The sequence below is a fragment of the Miscanthus floridulus genome, chromosome 17 (assembly GCF_019320115.1).
Source record: "Miscanthus floridulus cultivar M001 chromosome 17, ASM1932011v1, whole genome shotgun sequence".
Lineage (NCBI taxonomy): Eukaryota > Viridiplantae > Streptophyta > Magnoliopsida > Poales > Poaceae > Miscanthus > Miscanthus floridulus.
The window spans coordinates 19,890,563-19,910,105 of NC_089596.1; the positions used below are offsets into that span (position 1 = coordinate 19,890,563).

At 49.8% G+C, this 19,543-nt stretch overlaps 1 protein-coding gene and 1 long non-coding RNA gene across 3 annotated transcripts; both read right to left on the reverse strand.

Moving 5' to 3' along the window:
* Positions 1-855: 855 nt before the first annotated feature.
* LOC136518036 (VIN3-like protein 1) lies at positions 856-19,165 on the reverse strand. Of its 2 annotated transcripts, none has more exons than XM_066511690.1 (4): positions 18,865-19,165; positions 16,160-16,772; positions 2,357-2,658; positions 856-2,275 (listed from the first exon to the last, which is right to left on the reverse strand). In XM_066511690.1, the coding sequence occupies exons 2-4, from the start codon at positions 16,591-16,593 to the stop codon at positions 1,212-1,214; spliced, it is 1,800 nt and encodes a 599-aa protein (XP_066367787.1). In that variant the 5' UTR covers positions 16,594-16,772; positions 18,865-19,165; the 3' UTR covers positions 856-1,211. The 2 variants fall into 2 exon arrangements, with proteins under 2 accessions (XP_066367787.1, XP_066367786.1); XM_066511689.1 differs by having other exon boundaries at positions 2,357-2,661.
* LOC136518037 (uncharacterized) lies at positions 10,130-12,414 on the reverse strand. Its single transcript, XR_010774421.1, has 3 exons — positions 12,288-12,414; positions 11,732-12,212; positions 10,130-11,660 (listed from the first exon to the last, which is right to left on the reverse strand). It is a non-coding gene; the product is annotated as an uncharacterized lncRNA (long non-coding RNA).
* Positions 19,166-19,543: the final 378 nt, after the last annotated feature.

Genomic DNA, 19,543 nt, shown 5'->3' on the forward strand with positions numbered 1-19,543 from the left:
GTATTCATTACATCTATATATTCATTTTCTTTTGTTTGGGGTTAAGAAAAGAAGAGAATTAATATGATAATGGATCACTACATGTCCACATCCCTACTACCGAACACTCCATCTTTGCTTCGGAAGATGACTATTACCGACCACTCCATCTTCGCTCTTACTCTGTTTCTGAACTTCGAAAAAAAACCTTGTTTTTTAAATAAGTCATTGTTGGTTTTTAACGTTCATCATTTTTATGTTTAGATTAGTAAAAGTGTCCGTTCGGTACATGAAATCTAATTTTTGAAATGTAACTCATATTATTGTTAAATATAAGTTATTCAAACTCGTACGAACACGGGTCATAGATCCAGATCACATACAGTATAAAAAGGACGCGATGACAATTTGATAAGTAAAGAAAATGATACAAAAGAAAAAAAATCACTCTTTAAACTATTATTAGATATAGATATAGATATTCGTGCAAATTGACAAACGTACCAGACATGTTTGAAGCGTTTTTGACAAGGAGCTCTTCACTTACTGAAAAATCAAATAAAAGCTATAAAAAGTAAAAAGAACCCCAATGGTACTATATATTTACATAGAAATTGAAGGAGTACTTATTTACATAGAAATTGAGGGAGTACTCAATTTCTCTACCACGTTCTAAAGACGGCGAAGTAAAGTTGGAACTATTTTCATGGTACGGGCATATGGAAATTGTTATGCTGGTATTTAGTGACAAGCTATTGTTATGCTGCTCCTGGGCACGAGCTACTACAACATAATGAAGTAGTGTAAACTATAAACTTTAGAAAAAGAAAAATTCCAGTAGGGTAAAGAAAACAAAAACGATACAAGCACAAGTAAACCAGATATTTTGTACCATCAAATTCCATTTACCATGATATAACCCAGAATAGCCAACGGACTACCTCCAAAAGAATTCCTCAATGAGCCACAACAAAAAAGATAGAGAGAGCATTCTACAATAATTTCAGGATACACCCTAGCAATCCAATGTTAATTAAGATTCCACTAGTTCCTGATGGAAAAGAATTATTTCAGAGCTGGCTATTTGCTGCCTAAAATAATTTCCTATTTTCACCGATGCCCCTTTTCATTGCTGTCAGATTGATGGAATAAACTAGAATTTAACTGCCACCGATCAGGGAAAAATATGGATAATCAGTGTTAGCAATATCTTCAGCTCTAATCCTTTTGTCCTAATGCCATAGTTTGTTGCAGAAACCGGTTTTTGCCTTCTTGCTGTTTAAGATTTCTCCAAAAGAATCGACGAGCTGCCCAGCCAGGCTGCTGGGTTCGTCGCTTAATGTTTTGACATATGTGGTCACAGCCTTGCGCTCCTGGTCTGTCGATCTTAGACTATACCAGGTCAAGAACTTCATCCTGAAACCGTTTTCAATGTGTCCATCGCATTCCAACTGCCTTATTACCTTTACACAATGCTCATAATCCCCATCCAGTTGCCTCGTTGATCCAGAGAGCATTTTTTCATGGCAAATAGCAGAAGCACCATTCTGCTCACATTTATTAACTTGTACGGTATTCACCTTGCTTACTGGCCGAGATTCAACAGCAGGCGGCTCAGCAGTGTGGCCAACTGCGCAGGTCTCAGAGTCACCACTGTCATTTGATCTGACAAGTCCCTTCTTAGAATAATAATGCTTCTCAGTGGTGTAGTCCATGGGCACAGGAACCTCAGCATTTAGGTCGGGGACAGATGATGATGAGTTGAAATGAAGCTTGCGACAAGCTCCAGATAACTCAGTCTCGGTAACACTTCTGCTGCAGGAACCTTCATGCACATCTTCAGAAAACCCTTCAAAACAGCCTTCTGCATCCAAAGCTTCCTGAAAGTTCTTCCAAATATCTCGGATCTTGAACCCAGTTGACTTACAAGACTGATTCCTGTCTCTTTTTTGTGCCTGTGTACCCCCTCCCACTGCATTCTGTGGTGCACGCATGGCAAATATCTCCCTGCTCTCAGTACGACATCTAGATTCTGAATGCCCAAGTACCCCATCATCTGTGAATGATATAACTCTGAAAGAATATTCTGTGCATGGGGTAAGGTCAAAAAGTAGTATTTTTCTTTCATCTTTGGACACAATAACAGGCTTTTCCCTACTTGGTTGCTCTCTGCTCTTCCAGTACCATAGCTTATAACCTTTGATAGTGTCAGAAGACGAGGTTTCTTTCAAGATGACAATGAGCGAAGAAGATTTTATGTCTACAAATTTAAATTTACAGGCAACAGGTAATGAATCTGCAAAGAAAAAAGTGCATAAGTCTTTTGAAGCAACACCAAAACTATTATACTAATATTTTATGTAAGAATGATCATCACCTCGAAGATGCAGGTCAGGAGAACTCAACCACTCATCAGCTTTTTGAATTGCTGTAGAGCATAGTTTCTGCACAGCAATACCAGATGAGAACCTGCTTACGATACCATGTGCATTCTTTGCCGACATTCCATCAAGTGGGCCAACCTCACTTTCCAATTTGGCTTTTGCATCTTTGATAATCTCATGCAGTTCTTTAAAATGGATAGTTCCCTCTAATAGCCTGTAGCTCAAATAAATGCGTTGGCAGAGATTATCAACTCGGCGAGCATCTTTTCCAATTACTAATTGCCTTTTCCAATACCTACTACAAAGAATACATATGTCAATTAAACAAGTCTACCAAGAATGACCAAGCCACAGCAGGTGTTCCAATAATGTCCCAAGTAAATACAAGTCTACCAAGAATGACCAAGCCACAGAAGGTGTCCCAATAATGTCGCAAGTAAATACGGTATCTATATGCAAATTATTACCACAATTTAAGACCAGGCACTCAATTAAAATAAAATAAAAAACTACTAGACCAAAATTTTGAGGTGCTGGTATGTTGTACCTGTGTTAGGCTAATCAAACAACTTCATGCTCCAAAGAATTAAAAATTGGAAAAGATAATTTCAGCCTTTTAGGTTTATTCATCTAAGATGTACTCCCTTCATTTTTGAATATATGACATTTAGGATAAGCTAATTAGGTAAAAAAATGAAACTAAATTAGCTTGTCGTAAATGTCATGTATATAAAAATGAAGGATGTACATTTTACAACTTTTACCAACATAGGACCCTTGCATCTACACAATGTTATATACATTGGATGACTACACAAGCTGACAAGAACGACTAGAATATCCACCGAAAAGATGAATTGGCTCCTAGTAACCTAATTAACTTGAATGTTGCATGTTCTAAAATGGATTGACAAAATTATTTATCTACCATCAATAGGAATGAAACTTCTATCAAAGGTAAAGAAAATACCACAGTTGAAAAATGCTTTCTGACTTTGTTCACATTAATTTCATTATTACTGAGGTGGAGCTAGTCACTTTCCATGCAGAATTAATTTTTGCACATGCATACAAAGAATCGCAGAACTGCACTTGTGCGATGTTTCATATAATTTAATAATATATTAAGAACACATCTATATTTATGTGGGGGGTATGACCCCGGATACACACGGCAGACCACATGGGCTGCGCCCCCAGGGGCGGCCCAGCCCACAAGACGAAGCCTTGCGGGGCACGACGCTGCTCGGCGCCTCCCGCAAGGCATCGGGAAGATATCCTGAAAATACTACGAGATCTGTTATGATACGTATGATCCCATGATTCTTGTAATCTGTTATTACTTTCCGGTTATCTCCTAGATCTAACCGACTTATAACCCTGCCGCTCGGACTATATAAGGCGGGCAAGGACCCCCTCAAAACTCACGCAACATCATACAATAGCCAATACAATCCAACAGACCACAGGAGTAGGATATTACGTCATACTGACGGCTTGAACCTGTCTAACTCGTGTCTCTGTTGCCTTCTTGTTCTCGATTACACGCATCTTTGCCGATCAATCTACCTTCGTGGGGTACCCCTCGGAGGACTGCCGACAATATTCTGTCGACAGTTGGCGCGTCAGGTAGGGGTGTGCGTGTTGTTTCTATATCGAACAAGATGGTACGTTCCGCAGGCTCTTCGTCCCTCCCACAGCCCGGCCAGATCTTCACGGTCGGATCGATCTCGTGGATCATCAACGCTGACGGAGTCGGAGAGCTCATCGAGCCGGTGCAGGTCAATCCTGCGCCGATCACCCAACACTTGCGACTGCAGATCCGATCTCGGAACCACCTCCGAGGTCGCTTTCGCCGACAATTCGCCGCCTGCTCCCCCGCTACTAGAGGAGGCGAATCAACAACGACGATGTGATCGCATCCATCGATCAGGTCGACCAGAAGCTCGCCGATTGCCTCTCCATCACAGAATCGGCTCTGACCACTCTGGTTTAGCGCCGACCACCGTCCGATACAGATCTATCGGAGGCTGCTTGGAAAACTCCAGGGGTTACGGCCCTACCCTTCGGATTCACCAACGTCGCCACCACCTACCAAGATGCCCTAAGGGGCAAGTTCGCCGACCAGGTTGGAGATGTCCAACCTCCCGCCGACCAGATCGCCGACCAGCCTCCACCGGCTGTCAACATGCTACACGTCGTCCGATGCCCCGGAGCATCCCTCCAAACCATCCTGGAGGATAATCCAGACTCCGAGTCCCACGGCTCTATGGAGACTGTCGCCGAAACCTCCGCCGAACAACCTCCTTTCCCTCCCTTCCGTGGAGGCGCAATCTTCAACGTCAGCGTCGACAGCCCCCCCGTGGGAAGAGGAAACCGAGGAGGACCACGCCGCCCGCGTCAACAGGAACGTCAACCGTGCGCAGCGTCGAGCAAACGAGGCTGCCCTTGCGATGGCCGAGGCTCAGCTTGACTCGCAAGGAAGGCCACGCCAATTCCACCGCAACCACGACGACGAATTTATCCGTGTTGACGGCCACGACGTCTACAAGACCCCAAGCGCCAACTTGGCCGTGGCCGCCAACGAGCTCGCCAGGCTCCCGCAGACACCGGAGGTCGCAAAGGTCGTCGCCATGCTTAAAGCGGCATACTGCCAGGTCAACGAGATCCGCCAGGATCAGAGGCCGTCATACTCCACAAGCTCAATTCGCCGATCAGCTGCGCCAAGATCTGATCACCGCCCAAGTCGTTTCACCGACCAGCACCGCGACGAACAGACAACCCCTCCAGGGGGAGCTAGGGGCAACCGCATCGAACACACACGCCAACACGATCAGGAGGTCAACCAGGACGTCCGAGCGCACCTCAACAATCTCCGAGACGCGCGACGACGTATCGATGAACGTCGTTTCGGTCGCCATGAAAAAGAAGTACGTCACCGTCAAGAGTACGAGCAAGAGTTCGGTAACCCGGACTCAGCTCTCGAGCTGCTCAACGCCGGCAACGCTGCAGATCACAGCGCCGACAACCCTGAAGGGCCCCCAGCATCCACGAGGGAACTCCGAACACTCCAGTGGCCCTGTGGTTTCAAAATCACTGGGGTCGAGCCCTACGAGGGACGGATGAACCCCACACAGTGGCTACAGACTTACGCCACTGTTGTGCGCACCGCCGGAGGAGTTACCAGTGTCATGGCGAACTATCTTCCCGTCATGCTCACGCCAACCGCGATGAACTGGTTCACAAGCCTTGCCCCGAACTCCATCGGATCCTAGGAACAGCTGAAGAAGATCTTCACTGACAACTACATGGCTACGTGTACTCGGCCGGGCACCAAGCATGATTTGAACCGTATCTACCAGAAGCCGTCCGAGCTCCTCCGTAACTACATCAGACGCTTTTCCGAGATGAGGAATTCTATTCCCAACATTACGAAAGCTGAGGTCATCACCGCCTTCGTCTGAGGACTCCATCACCACGACTTCCGCTCTAAGTTCAATCGCAAGCCGCCAACGGGGATTGACGAGATGATTACGACCGCCAACCAGTACGCCGACGCTGAAGAAGCCGAAGTGTGTTTCAATGAGGATGCGGGCACTCATCGCTCAACTCGCCGCAGCGACGATCGCCCCGACGACCGGCGCCACAGCTACCGCCGCTACGACGACCGCAATCACCATCGGGACAGTGGCCGTGATCGGCCAGAAGGATCCAAGTCTGGTCAATATCGCCGCCGCTGACCAGACCACATTGTCGCCGCCGTCGAAGAACCTTGAGACAAGCACAACTATGACGAGCAGTACAAGAAGATACTCGAGGGCCCGTGCCCCCTCCACAAAAACGCCAAGCATAAGATGAAGGACTGCCTCAGCTTGACCAAGGAATTCCAGGCTAAAAAGCCGGACGACGACAACAATGATGGCGCCGGAGGCCGCCGACCACCTGGGGGCAACAACAATGCCTTCCAGGATCACGACAAGGTGGTTGCCACTATCTTCGGGGGTCTCACCGCCGCCGAGAGCAGAAGAGAACGGAAGCTCACCGCCCGACGGGTGCTCGCCGTCAATGCAGAAGACGTCGTCGCCAACCCCAGCTATCGCCCCTGGTCTGAGGTCCCCATCACCTTCAGCAGGGCCGATCAGTGGGCGGATATTCCTTACACAGGGCGTTTCCCCCTCGTCCTCGACGCAACCGTCCAGAAAGTGCTTTTCAGAAAAGTGCTCGTCGACGGCTGGAGCGCTCTGAACCTCCTCTTCGTCGGAGCCCTAAAGGAGTTGGGGCTTGGGATAGGAGATCTCACACCCTCCGACTCCTCCTTTTGGGGTGTGGTACCTAGCAGGGCATCCAAATCACTTGGAGAGATCATCCTACCAGTACAGTTCGACACTGGCTAGCAACTACCGCGTCGAACACATCAACTTCTACGTCGCCGACTTCAACACCGCCTACCACGCCATACTTGGTCGGCCTGCTCTGGCCAAGTTCATGGCCGTACCGCACTACGCCTATTTGGTGCTGAAGATGCCTTCGCCTGCAGGAGTCTTGGCCCTGCGGGCCAACCTCTCCATCGCCTACGCCTACGAGACAGAGAGTCTCGCTCTCGCCGAAGCCACCGACCTCTCCATCCAGATGGCCAGTGTGGTCACCGACGCTAGGACGGTGCCCGCCGACGACCTAGAGATCCCATCGCTAGAGCCTCCTCGCGCCTCCACCAAATCCAAGGAAACCAAGGAGGTCGGCCTCGGCCTCGACGACCTCTCCAAGACCGTGAAGATTGGGGCTCACCTCGACCCCAAATAGGAAAGCGCGCTCGTCTCCTTCCTACGTGCCAACGCCGACGTGTTTGCTTGAAAATCTGCAGATATGCCGGGGGTACCACGAGAGAAGATCGAGCACTCCTTCAATGTCTCGCCGACCGCCAAACCGATCAAGCAAAAACTCTGACGATTCGCTCTAGACAAAAAGAAGGCTATTAGGGTAGAAATAAAACGGCTCCTAGCTGCCGGGTTCATAAAAGAAGTGTATCATCCTGAGTGGTTAGCAAACCCTGTTCTCGTTCAAAAAAAGAATAAAGAATGAAGAATGTGATTACACGGATCTTAACAAACACTGCCCTAAAGACCTCTTCGGTCTGCCTCGAATAGACGAGGTTGTAGACTTCCCCGCCGGCTACGAACTGCTCTCCTTCCTCGATTGTTACTCCGACTATCACCAGATATCCCTCAAGGAAGACGACCAGATCAAGACGTCGTTCATCACGCCTTTTAGTGCGTACTACTATACCACCATGTCTTTCGGACTCAAGAACGCTGGGACGACCTACCAAAGGGCCATCCAGATGTGCCTTGATCAACAGATCGGCCGCAACGTCGAAGCCTACATCGACGATGTGGTCGTCAAGTCCAAGACCGTCGATAATCTCATCGTCGACCTTGAAGAAACATTCGCCAACCTGAAAAGGTACTGATATAAGCTAAACCCTTCAAAGTGCATCTTTGGAGTTCCATCCGGCATACTCCTGGGCTACATCGTCAGCGCCCGCGGCATCGAACTCAACCCCGACAAGATCTCCGCCATCGCCAACATAAAACGACCAACGTCCGTCAAGGATATACAAAAGCTTACATGCTGCATGGCTGCTCTCAGCCGCTTTATATCGCGCCTCGGCGAAAAGGGACTACCGTTCTTCAAACTCCTCAAGGCCTCCGAGCGTTTTTCCTGGTCGGAGGAGGCAGATACAGCTTTCGAGCAGCTCAAGTTGTTTTTAACGAAGCCTCCGATCATGACGGCGCCTAAGCCAGAAGAAACTTTACTAATCTACATCGCCGCCACTTCTTGTGTCGTTAGCACAGCTATCATCGTCGAATGCGAGGAGGCCGGGCACGCCTATAAGGTGCAACGTCCGATTTACTTCATCAGCGAGGTCCTTAATGAGCCCAAAACTCGTTATCCTCGTGTCCAAAAGCTGCTATACGCCATTCTGATCACGTCACGCAAGCTCCGCCATTACTTCGAGTACTACAAGATCGCCATGGTCACCGAGTTTCCTCTGGGGGGACATCCTCCGCAACAAAAAGGCCAACGGCCGCATCAAGTGGGCTATCAAGCGCGGCACTTACTCCATTGAATTCAGAAGCAAGCCTACCATCAAGTCACAGGCGCTCGCTGACTTCGTCGCTGAGTGGACCAAGATCCAAGAACCCATCCCCGCTACTTGCCCCGAGCACTGGATGATGTACTTCGACAGCGCCCTCAACATCAACGGTGCTGGTGCTGCAATTCTGTTCATTACGCCGACCAAGGATAAGCTCTGATACATTCTCCGAATACATTTTTCGGCCTCCAACAACGCCGCCAAATATGAAGCAAGTCTCCACGGACTCCGTATAGCCGTTGAGCTCGGCGTCAAACGCGTCATGGTATACGAGGACTCCGCGCTGGTCATCAACCAGCTCAACAAAGACTGGTTCTGCTCTAGTGAGAAGATGGACGCATACTGTGCCAAAATCAGGAAGCTTGAAGGAAAGTTCTACGGTATCGAGTACCACCACGTGGTACGAGATCAAAATCAGCTCGCCGACCACCTATCCAAGATAGGCTCCTCTCGCGCCGCGATTCCGCCTGGGGCCTTCGTTCAATACCTCTTTACGTCGTCTATTAAGAAAGAGAAGGAAGTTCAAGAAATTCCCCCCGCCGAGCAGCTGGTACTTACAGTGCCTTCGCCGGCCGCCGATTGAAGGGAGCAGTTCGTCAAGTACCTCACCAGCGCTGAAGTACCCGCCGACAAAACTGAAACCGAACGCCTAATCCGTCGAAGTAAGCATTACGTGCTGGTGGATGGGAATTTAACGAGGAAAAGTGCTAAGGAAGTGATACTGTAGAAATGCATCACCCAAGAAGAGGGAGTGAAACTACTTCTAGAAATTTACTCTGGTTCCTAAGGCAACCACGCGGCCTCGAGAAACCTGGTCGGCAAATCTTTCCGAGCTGGTTTCTATTGGCCCACGGCCATCTCCGATGCAGAAGACCTCGTCCGACGTTGTGAAGGATGCCAATTTTTTGCCAAGCAAATACATGTGCCGGCACAAGAACTGCAGACCATCCCAGCTTCCTGGCCTTTTGCATGCTGGGGACTGGACATGATCGGGCCTTTCAAGCCAGCGCTAGGTGGTTTCCGGTACGTATACGTCGCCATCGACAAGTTCTCCAAGTGAATCGAATACAAACCGCTTGTTTCAACCACTGCAAAGAAAGCAGTTGAGCTCTTCGAAGATATCATCCACAGATTCGATCCCCCGAACAACATTATCACCGACCCCGGAACTACATTTACTGGTCATCATTTTTGGGATTTCTGCGAAGACCGATGCATTTCCGTCAAATACGTCTCCGTTGCCCATCCTAGGGCCAACGGCCAGGTCGAACGGACGAACAACATGATACTTAGTGCCCTAAAAAAGAGGCTATATCAGAAAGAAGAAAAGCATCCGGGCAGATGGCTCAAAGAGCTACCAACTGTGGTCTGAGGACTGCGAACTCAAGCTAGTCGCAGCACCGGTGTCTTCATATTTCTTGATTTACGGCTCAGAAGCCATACTACCAGCGGGCATTGCCTTCCGAGCACCTAGGGTGAAACATTATGATGAAGAGCAAGCCACAACTGTTCGGACAGAGGACGTCAACAGGGCCGAGGAAGAACGCCTGATCACATGTATCCGCACAGCCCAATACCTAGAAGGCTTGCGAAGATACTATAACCGCAACATCAAAGGTCGTTCATTTGCTATCGGCGACCTCGTTCTCCACAGAAAGCATAAAACCGAAGGGATGCATAAGTTCTCCTCCCCCTGGGAAGGGCCCTACGTGGTCAAAGAGGTTACCAGACCAGGGTCTTACCGGCTATGTGACTTGGACGGAATCGATATCCCCAATTCAGGACACATCGAACATCTTATACGTTTTTATCCTTGAAATGCTATAGATATATATTCTTCACTCCATGATGAACAAAGTTTTAGTCGTCATAATTTGTCTCCATTATGACTTAATCTCCACTTACGGTCGCCAGCTCTAAGTTAATCCTTAATGAACTCTAATATGTGATCGCCATAAATGCTCCGTCACGTTTCTCCATATCTCCAATATGTGATCGCCATAAACGCTCCGCCACGTTTCTCCATATCTCCGAAATGTTTCGCCAATCGCCGAGCAGCACATGTTTTGTTCTGTGCTCTATGGAGAAGACCCAGTCTCCGATTTCTCCCTACACGTGCTACGGGCTCCGCGCTCTGCGTTATGGGTGGTCGGCTGCGGTTCCTTAGTCACGCCTGTTCCTCGTACACGTGCACGGGCTCCGCGTTCAACATTATGGACTATGGGCTAACCAAGGCCAAGAGCCCAGTAAAGAACTCACTGCTCGGACGCTACTAATACTACATATATCTCTAAGTTATTTCGCCAACCGTCGAGCAGCATACGTTCCGCTCTGTTCTCTATGGAGAAGACCCAGTCTCCGATCTCTCCCTACACGTGCTACGGGCTCGGCGCTCTGCGTTATGGGTGGTCGGCTGCAGTTCCTTTGTCATGTCTGTTCCTCCTACACGTGCACGGGCTCCGCGCTCGACGTTGTGGACTATGGGCTAGCTAAGGCCAAAGAGTTCAGTAACAAACTAACTGCTCGGACGCTACTTATACTACGTATAATTGCGTTAGGGTTAACACTACAACGATTCTTCAACGAAAAACTGACAAACTGCATAAACATGCACATGTTATTTTACAACATTTATACATATATATAAATGATTGTCTGCGCCCTTGCGCGTTTTAACCACTCTCTCCAGTTATTATAGACTTTTCTCCGAGCAGATCATCGAGCTTCGCTATCGCCATCCATCTCGCCGAACAGGTCGACGTCGCCGGCCAGCTTCTTCGCCGCGTCTTCCACCTCATCTTCCAGCTGCTGGTGCTCCGTTGCGCCCGTCCCTCTAGCAAATCCGGCCCCTATCGCTTGAAAGTCAATAGTAGGGTAATGGGACTGGACCACCGCTCGGGCGTGTGTAACGGCGGTGACGATGGCGTCGCGGTTGAAGCTTTTGAAGTTCTCCCACATCGCCTTGCACCTCTCAATGATGGTGTCCGGACACAGCGACCTGCCGTCGGGTTGAGGAGCCACCTCCAAGTCGACGCAGTCGAGCACCGGCTTGATTCCGGCAACTACGGCGTCGAGCTTGCTCCGCTAGGTTCTGGCCTCCTGCTCCAACACATCAAACTACGCCTTGACCCTCCGACGGTAGTCTGCAGGCATTACAAGATTCCATCAAGCAAGGAAATTACTCCAACAGTAACTCCGACCACGAAGTACTTACCTTTCAGCTCCTCGACCAGCTTCTCCGCTTGCCCTAACTCCTTCGCCTTCTCCTCTCAGAGTTGCCCGACGATTTGGCGCTGCTGGCCGAGCTCCGCATCTTGCTCTACAAGCACAACAGTCGTCAGCAACAATATGACTGTTCAACAATGCAAAGCAAAATCGCCGATACGCCATACCTTTTTTCCGCTCGGAGACGTTTTGGAGCTGCTCGGACACACTCGTCAGCCGCTCGAAGACGGCGGCAGGCTGCTCGGACTTGCCCCGCAACTGCTCGGATGCGGTCGCCAACTGCTCGGACAGAGCCCCTTTTGGTATTCCAGATCCCGCGCTTGAGACTCGGCAAGATCTTGCTCGCGCTGGGCCCTCTGGACGTTTTTCTCCATTAACTTCATCGCTTCCTTCAGCTTGGCGTTTTCTTCGGCGACGGGCTCCATCCTCTTGATCAGCTAGCGTCGTAATTCGGCAGTCCGAGCTATCCCCTGCAAACGCACCAAGACTATGAAGCAAAGCCGATCTACAACGTCAAAGACGAGCATCGCAGACGCAGTACTGACCTTGATTTGCTTCATCACTCCGGAAAGGGCGGACTCCAGCCTCCTAAGCTCCCTGGTGGTGTCCTCTTCAACAACCACCACTTCGCTGCCCCGCTTGCGGAGTATTCGGACAGCTTAAGCTCGTGATTCCTCACGCTCAATCTCTTCCACTTCGTCCTCCTCCGCAGCTGGAGGCACCACCTGGGGGCTCGGTGGCCGGACAGCGTGTCCGACCACGCCGTCCGACACTTCAGGGAGCGTCGTCTGCTCCCCTGGCACCGCAGGCTTCTCCGCTCCGAACTCCGGCGTGGTGTGGGATACTCCAGCCTCCGCTCCCGAGGACCCGGCGGCTTTCGCTGTTGCCCCAGGCACTGCAGCCGACCCATCCGCCGTCGACGCCAACCTTTCGCCGCCGCCAAGTCCACCAGCAGGCGCGGTTGACTCATCCGCAGGCTGCCGAGCACCCGGGGACTCCAAGATGGGAGTTGCCGGCGTCGCCTCCACGTCGGGACCAGCCCCCGGTTGCTCGCCGGTCTGAACGGACGGATTCAACTCCTCCGTATGCCTCGCTCTGCATCAGATTAGTTCGTCAATCGCCACCGCGATAAGGATTTGACAACAAATTAACTCCAACACAAGGATACTTACGTGTCGGCTTGCCGGTATACTTTTCTGAACCAGCGCTGCCTACCCGAGCCCCCAGGCGCGGCTCTAGGGTCGACCCCCGCGCCCTGGGATGGAGGTCTCGCGGTCTCCGCCTGCCGCTCCGGGACTCCCCTCGCCTGCTGCTCGAGGACTCCCTTCGCCGGCTGCTCGGGGACTCCCTCCCCTCCCTTCGATCGCTCCTCCGCGCACGTGTTGCACGGAGACGCTTCAGTGCTCGGACGAGGAGCTGCTGAAGCCCCGTCGTCGTCCGACCACTCGGACATCGCCGCACTCTGCGTCCGAGTGGTCCGGTCACCGCCAAGCGAGATGCCGCCCAGTTTATGGGGGGCAGCACCCGTCATCTTCCTCTTCTTCCGGGCCGACTCATCTGTCGCTGCCCTCTTCACCCGGACTTTCTCCGACACCGGGGGAGGACTCTCTGTCCGTCCAGCGTCCGCGCCTCCGGACTCCGAAGGGACATTGACGGCTCCCTCCTCAGGCTGAGCTGGTGGCCGGGCGTCTATCGCCTGCGGTTAGTCCCCCCTCGGCACGCCCGAGAAGTACACCGCTCATTCCTGCGAATGGATCTTTTCATAAATGCATCAGTTAACTGCTTGGCAACGGTAAAGGATGAAGAGCATCAAGAACAAAACAATTGGGATGTTTACCTGAGGAGGCGGATTCGTACAGTTGAAGGCCCTCGTTTGCTTGGATAGGCTGAACGAGGCATTTGGAGTGAACAGCTCTGTGGCCCGCTCTAGCACTTCGTCCTTCGAGAGCCTCCCCGTGCTCTCTCAGGTACCGTCGTTGTCACCCTTGAAGTCATAGCCCGCGTGGGCCCTCTCCTTGCAGGGCTGGACGCGGCGCACTATGAAGCTCGCCGCCACCAATCCACTATTAATTTTCACGCCCTTTATCAGGTCGAGGAGCTCCCTCACCTGCTCCATGTCGGCACTGCTCGGTTTCTCCGACCAGCTCGTCTGGTTCTTCAGAACGTGGTCGACGTCGCAACGGATGGCGGGATGGCTCTGCTTCATGTAGAACCACCTGGCGTTCCACCCCTTCAACGAGGTATTTAGCGGTACAGTGATGTACTCGCCCGCCATCCCGTCGCGGAGTTGAAGATACACACCGTCGACCACCTTCGAACCGCCGCCACCCTTCTTCAGCCAGAATAGATGACGGAAGAGGTTGAAGTGGGGAAGAACTCCGAGATATGACACAGAAATGGATGAAGATGGAGACGTGCAAGACGGTGTTTGGGTGGAGGTTGCACAGACTAATGACCCAGAACTCCAGCAGATCCTTCAAGAAAGGATGAACGGGAAAACCTAACCCGCGCCAGAAATAATCCGCAAAAACTACGGCTTCGTCGGTATGGGGCATTGGAAAGGGCTCACCGCTGGCTGGCCGCCATCCGACGATGGCACGGTCCGGGAGAACGCCCGCTTCCACCATCCTATTGATCTCCGCCTCCCCCATGACTGACGGCACCCACTCGTTGTCCCGGCTGGCTCCGACGGCCGCCTTCTTTGGGTTTCCTGCTCCCTTCTTCGGCGCCATCTCTCAGATCTGTTTTGGGTTGGTGGTGGGAGCGCGTGTGGATTTGGAAGTGCGAGGGCTAAGGAGGAAGATGAAACGGCAAAATGGCAAAGGTGGGAGCGCGGGGTGCGGGGGCGCAGTTATAAAGCACTTCCCCCATTCCCCCACCTTTCGCATTCGAGGGTTTTTAGAAAACCGCTCCCACGATTTGCGCCACTCCGAATTCTCCGCAATAGCGTGGTGGGCCGTTAACTGGGCTTTCGCGTAACTACAGCCCATACTGCTCATTTATCGCCGCGATTTGTTACTACTCACCGATTATTCGCCGCCTTCTCCGCCATCTGATAAGGCTCAGTAACCACTACTGTACAACCATTACTCCGATTTTTTCTCCAGGATTTGTTTTCTCCAAGATTTCCACTTGTGGCTCGGAGACTACGTCAGCAATACGACTTGGTTCCTCAACGCACTGGGGACTTTCTTCTGTTGACTGCTGCTTCTAAACCTGGACCACGTGACCACGTCACCTACTGTCAGGCTCAGGAACTAAGTGGGCACACTTCACCCTTGCGGTGAAATGTGCTTTTCCTCATCTCGAGGTTACGCTCGGGGACTAGCTGACTGCTCGGCTGGTCTTCTACTTTTCTTCTACTTTTCTTCTACTTTGGACCCTGGCACCATGTGACTGCTCACCTACTGTCAAGCTTGGGGACTAAGTGGCACACTTCACCTTGCGGTGAGTATATTTTGCTTAATCTGAAAGACCTCGCGCCTCCTGAAGTTGAAGAATACTATCTCCCTTTCTTGTCGTCGGACTCTAAGTGGGCACACTTGGTCCACTGCGAGGAATTTTCGTTTTGAACTTGAGCTCCTACACCCTTATGGCAGCCATACTTGGGTTACGCTGCTCGACGACGGTTCACGCTGCTCGGCGACGGTTCTCACTGCTCGGCGATAGTTCACGCTGCTCGGCGACGGTTCACGCTGCTCGGCAACTCATCACGGTGGTCGGACCATGAGTTTGACTTCTCGACTTTGTTCACAACATGCTCGGACAAGCTCAAGACGGCGTTACACAACGAATGCAAGGCGCTCGGAGACTAGTTGTTGGGGGTACGACCCCGGATACCCACGGCAGACCACATGGGCTGCGCCCTCAGGGGCGGCCCAGCCCACAAGACGAAGCCTTGCGGGGCACGACGCTGCTCGACGCCTCCCGCAAGACATCGGGAAGATATCCTGAAGATACTACGAGATTTGTTAGGATACGTATGATCACATGATTCCTGTAATATGTTATTACTTTCCGGTTATCTTCTAGATCTAACCGACTTGTAACCCTGCCCCCCGGACTATATAAGGCGAGCAGGGACCCCCTCCAAAGTCACGCAATATCATACGATAGTCAATACAATCCAACAGACCACAGAAGTAGGGTATTACGTCATACTGACGGCCTGAACCTATCTAACTCGTGTGTCTCTATTGCCTTCTTGTTCTCGATTACACGCATCTTTGCCGATCAATCTACCTTCGTGTGGTACCCCTCGGAGGACTGCCGACGATATTCTGTCGACAATTTATCTAATGCAAGTTCATTATGTTTCTAGATTCCAACAAGAATATTATGATCGAACAGGGAAAAGAAACAAAGCAAAATACAACAGAAATAATGAGACTTGAGTTAATTAGAAATTGTACTTTACCCTAGTATTCCAGAAATCTTTCCACACAAGGCACAAGAATAACTGCCATCAGGATGTATAATTTGCTCCAGATCAAAGCATCCTACCCTCTTGTCTTGGAAAGCACATTCAATATGGCAAGAAGAACCACAACAATTGTTGCTATCATTGTCAGATGAACAAACTAACCATTGACTAGGATCCTTATTGTCATCGAACTTGTGGCAAATACAACACGAGCACCTCTTGCAGAAGGAATCTTCTGATGGTCTAACAGCTTTACAGGCCAAATTTTTGCAGATCCAAGTGGTAATGCGTTTCACATCATTGATAGGGCGCTCTGTTTTAGCCACTTCCTTCGTACTTGAGTGCTCATTTGTTATTGTTAAGTTGGGTGCAGATTGTTTCTGCAGTTCAGTGTTCTTGCTTGCTTGGACAGGAGGTGTTTTGGGCATGTCTTCAGTTCAGTAAAGCAAGCAAGATCTCTGTCCGTCCTTTGCTGATTAGCATGCGTAACTCTCTTCTTAGTAAGAACTCCGAAACCCTCCTCGGATAGCTGGTTGTCAATGATTGACCCCTTTATTACCAGTTCATCATTAAGCCATGGAGTACTTTCAATCAGCAAAATAACAACCTGGAATTTTAATGCAACGGTAAACGGAACATAATCAATGGAGGAATAAAACAAGCCGAATAGAAACAAATCCGATATCATGATCAGTTGGGACACGAACACACATGGCAATTAATTTACAACTTTCCAGCATCACAATTCGGAAAGGGAAGTAGTAACGGACACAGTGGCGGAGGCACAGGGTATGCCAGGTATGCACTGGCATACCCTGTGGCACCGGTGACTATACTATTATATATACGTATTGCATTTGAATTTGTAAAAAAAAAAAACCTTACCTGGAATGGATCACGCCACCACGAAAGGCCCACTTGAGGCGCCCCACGCGGCCCACGCAACAAAGAGGCGCTAGTTACCTCACAAATGGATCACGCCAGTGACCAGTCGCCACACAACATAGTTAGACGTAACTTTACCCTAAACTAATCTCGATCGGAGGCCACGGACGGACGGAGCGAGACCACACGGTCACAGCACCGGCACCGCCGGACAGGCAGACACCCTGACGGCCTAACGCCTGAGTACGCCACACTTTCCCAGTTTCCTGATCTAATCTCCATGCTATTTGCAAACATTACAAATAATAAAATTGTTTAATTATTTAGAATCATGTTTTTTAATATTTGTGCAGTTACGAAGAGAAACTCAGATATTGCATCTCTTTTAAAGCATGAAGCAAAGAAGGCGGCGGCGGCTGCTGCTACTACTTCTAATCACTTAGGTGCATTAAGTTTCTTTTGCATCAAGGGTTGGGGTTTCGTGGACATGATAAAAGTGAAGAATCTGGCAATAGAGGGAACTTTATTGAACTTTTAAAGTTTTTTGCTGGAAATAGTGAAGAAGTGAACAAGTATGTTTTGGACAATGCTCTAGGTAACTGTACCTTAACTAGCGGAGACAATGCTCCAAGTATGTTTGATGAGATTAATATGAAGTTGTTGTCTTCTATGTCGGCCTTCAATCATTCCAATTCTTTTTCTAAAATGAATTTACCGAATTGGATATGAATTTTTTTTGCGGCATACCCTAAACTAAAATCCTAGATTCGCCACTGAACGGACATGTACACTCGATTAATCTGGAAGCCGTTATTTCGATAAAAATAGAAACCCAAGCGCGTGATGCCGGTAGCTCAGCTCTATCTATATTAATGACAAAGTGTAATACGTAACAAAGAAAAGCATAGCATGCAATAGTACGTAGAACAACAAAAAGCATGCAGTTTCACGTAATGCCCCTAAAAACAGGGGAGCAGGCAGGACACAAAAGCCTAGGGCTAACCCTGATCATACATATGAACTCTTACCCACCCTAACAATGTGCTGGTTGTGTACCAAGTGACCAAGGTATCCCCTTCAATATCCTTAGATTAGGGACCCTAATATCTCATACAACCAATCAGCCAATGACTAAAAGCCCCCAGTGGTATGCATAAGCTTCCCTTCGTTATGGCTGTACAGCAACATTGCAACCACACGGAACAGTTTCATGTAATGGCCCTAAAAACAGGGGAGCCAGGCAGGACATAAAAGCCTAGTAGGGCTAACCCTGATCACACAAATAAACTAGGGCTAACAATGTGCTGGTTGAGTAGCAAGTGATTGAGGTATCCCCTTCAATTCCTTAAATCAGGGACCTTAATAACTCATACAACCAATCATCCAATGACTAGCAGCCCCCTAGTGGTATGCAAAAGCTTCCCTTCCTTATGGCTCTACTAGTTCCTGTAACCGCATCTATCTACATACAGCAACATTACATTACAAACCACACGGAGCAACATCTAGCCTCCATTTCCAGAAATTCATATCCATAGGGTCAAACAACAAATCAACCAACCCCATCATACCAAAAGCTCCCTAAACAATCCTATCCTATATAATGGAAAGGCAGTGCTCCTGCCATTTGCTGCTAAAAAAAAGCTCCTTTACACGTGAAGCAATCAATACCCAGGCGATTCCGTCTCGCGAACCCACCACAGCGCCGCGCCAAACACGAGGGAAAAGGCCGTTCAATCAAAACCCACGAGCAAAATTTTACAAACGCGTTCGCGCAGCAGCACGGCACAGGGTCAGGGCGCCGAGGAGCTTACCAGTTACCACCAGCTTCGTCCACACCCTCCAGCCCCAGCTCCTCCCGTCGGCGTCGGCAGAGGCTAGGGTTCGGTACCCAGGCGAGTTGTCAGTGGCTACAGACGAACGGGCCGCGAGATCCCCAATGCTCGACGCGGCGGGACGAGCGGACGCTACGACGAGGGCTCTGGCGACGGCCGGGCTGCGGCCGAGGTCCTCCTCCGTCCGCCGGGACGACGAGGCCCGAGCCCGAGCCCGGTCTCCCCGACGCCGAGGAGGTGCGCGGGTCAAGTCAAGCGCGGGCGGCGGGCGTGCGACGAGTCGAGGAGACGAGACGAGAGGAGAGGAGGCTCCCCTGGCCAATTATTTTTTAAAGGGTACTGCAGCACTTTCGTTGTTATTTGATAATTAGTGTCCAATCATAATCTAATTAGGCTTAAAAGATTCGTCTCGTGAATTTCGTCTAAACTATGTATTTAGTTTTATTTTTTATTTATATTTAATGCTTTATGCATGCGTCCAAAGATTCGATGTGACGGGAAATCTTAAAAAATTTTGCAAAATTTTGGGAACTAAACAGGCACCAGGTAGAGAGTAGCCAGCAACGGGGGCGCCGCCTCGTGTGAATTTTTTTTAACATTTTTTAAAACTGACGCTGTTTAATTTTTTTTCCAAAACAAACATTTTTAGACGGGCATG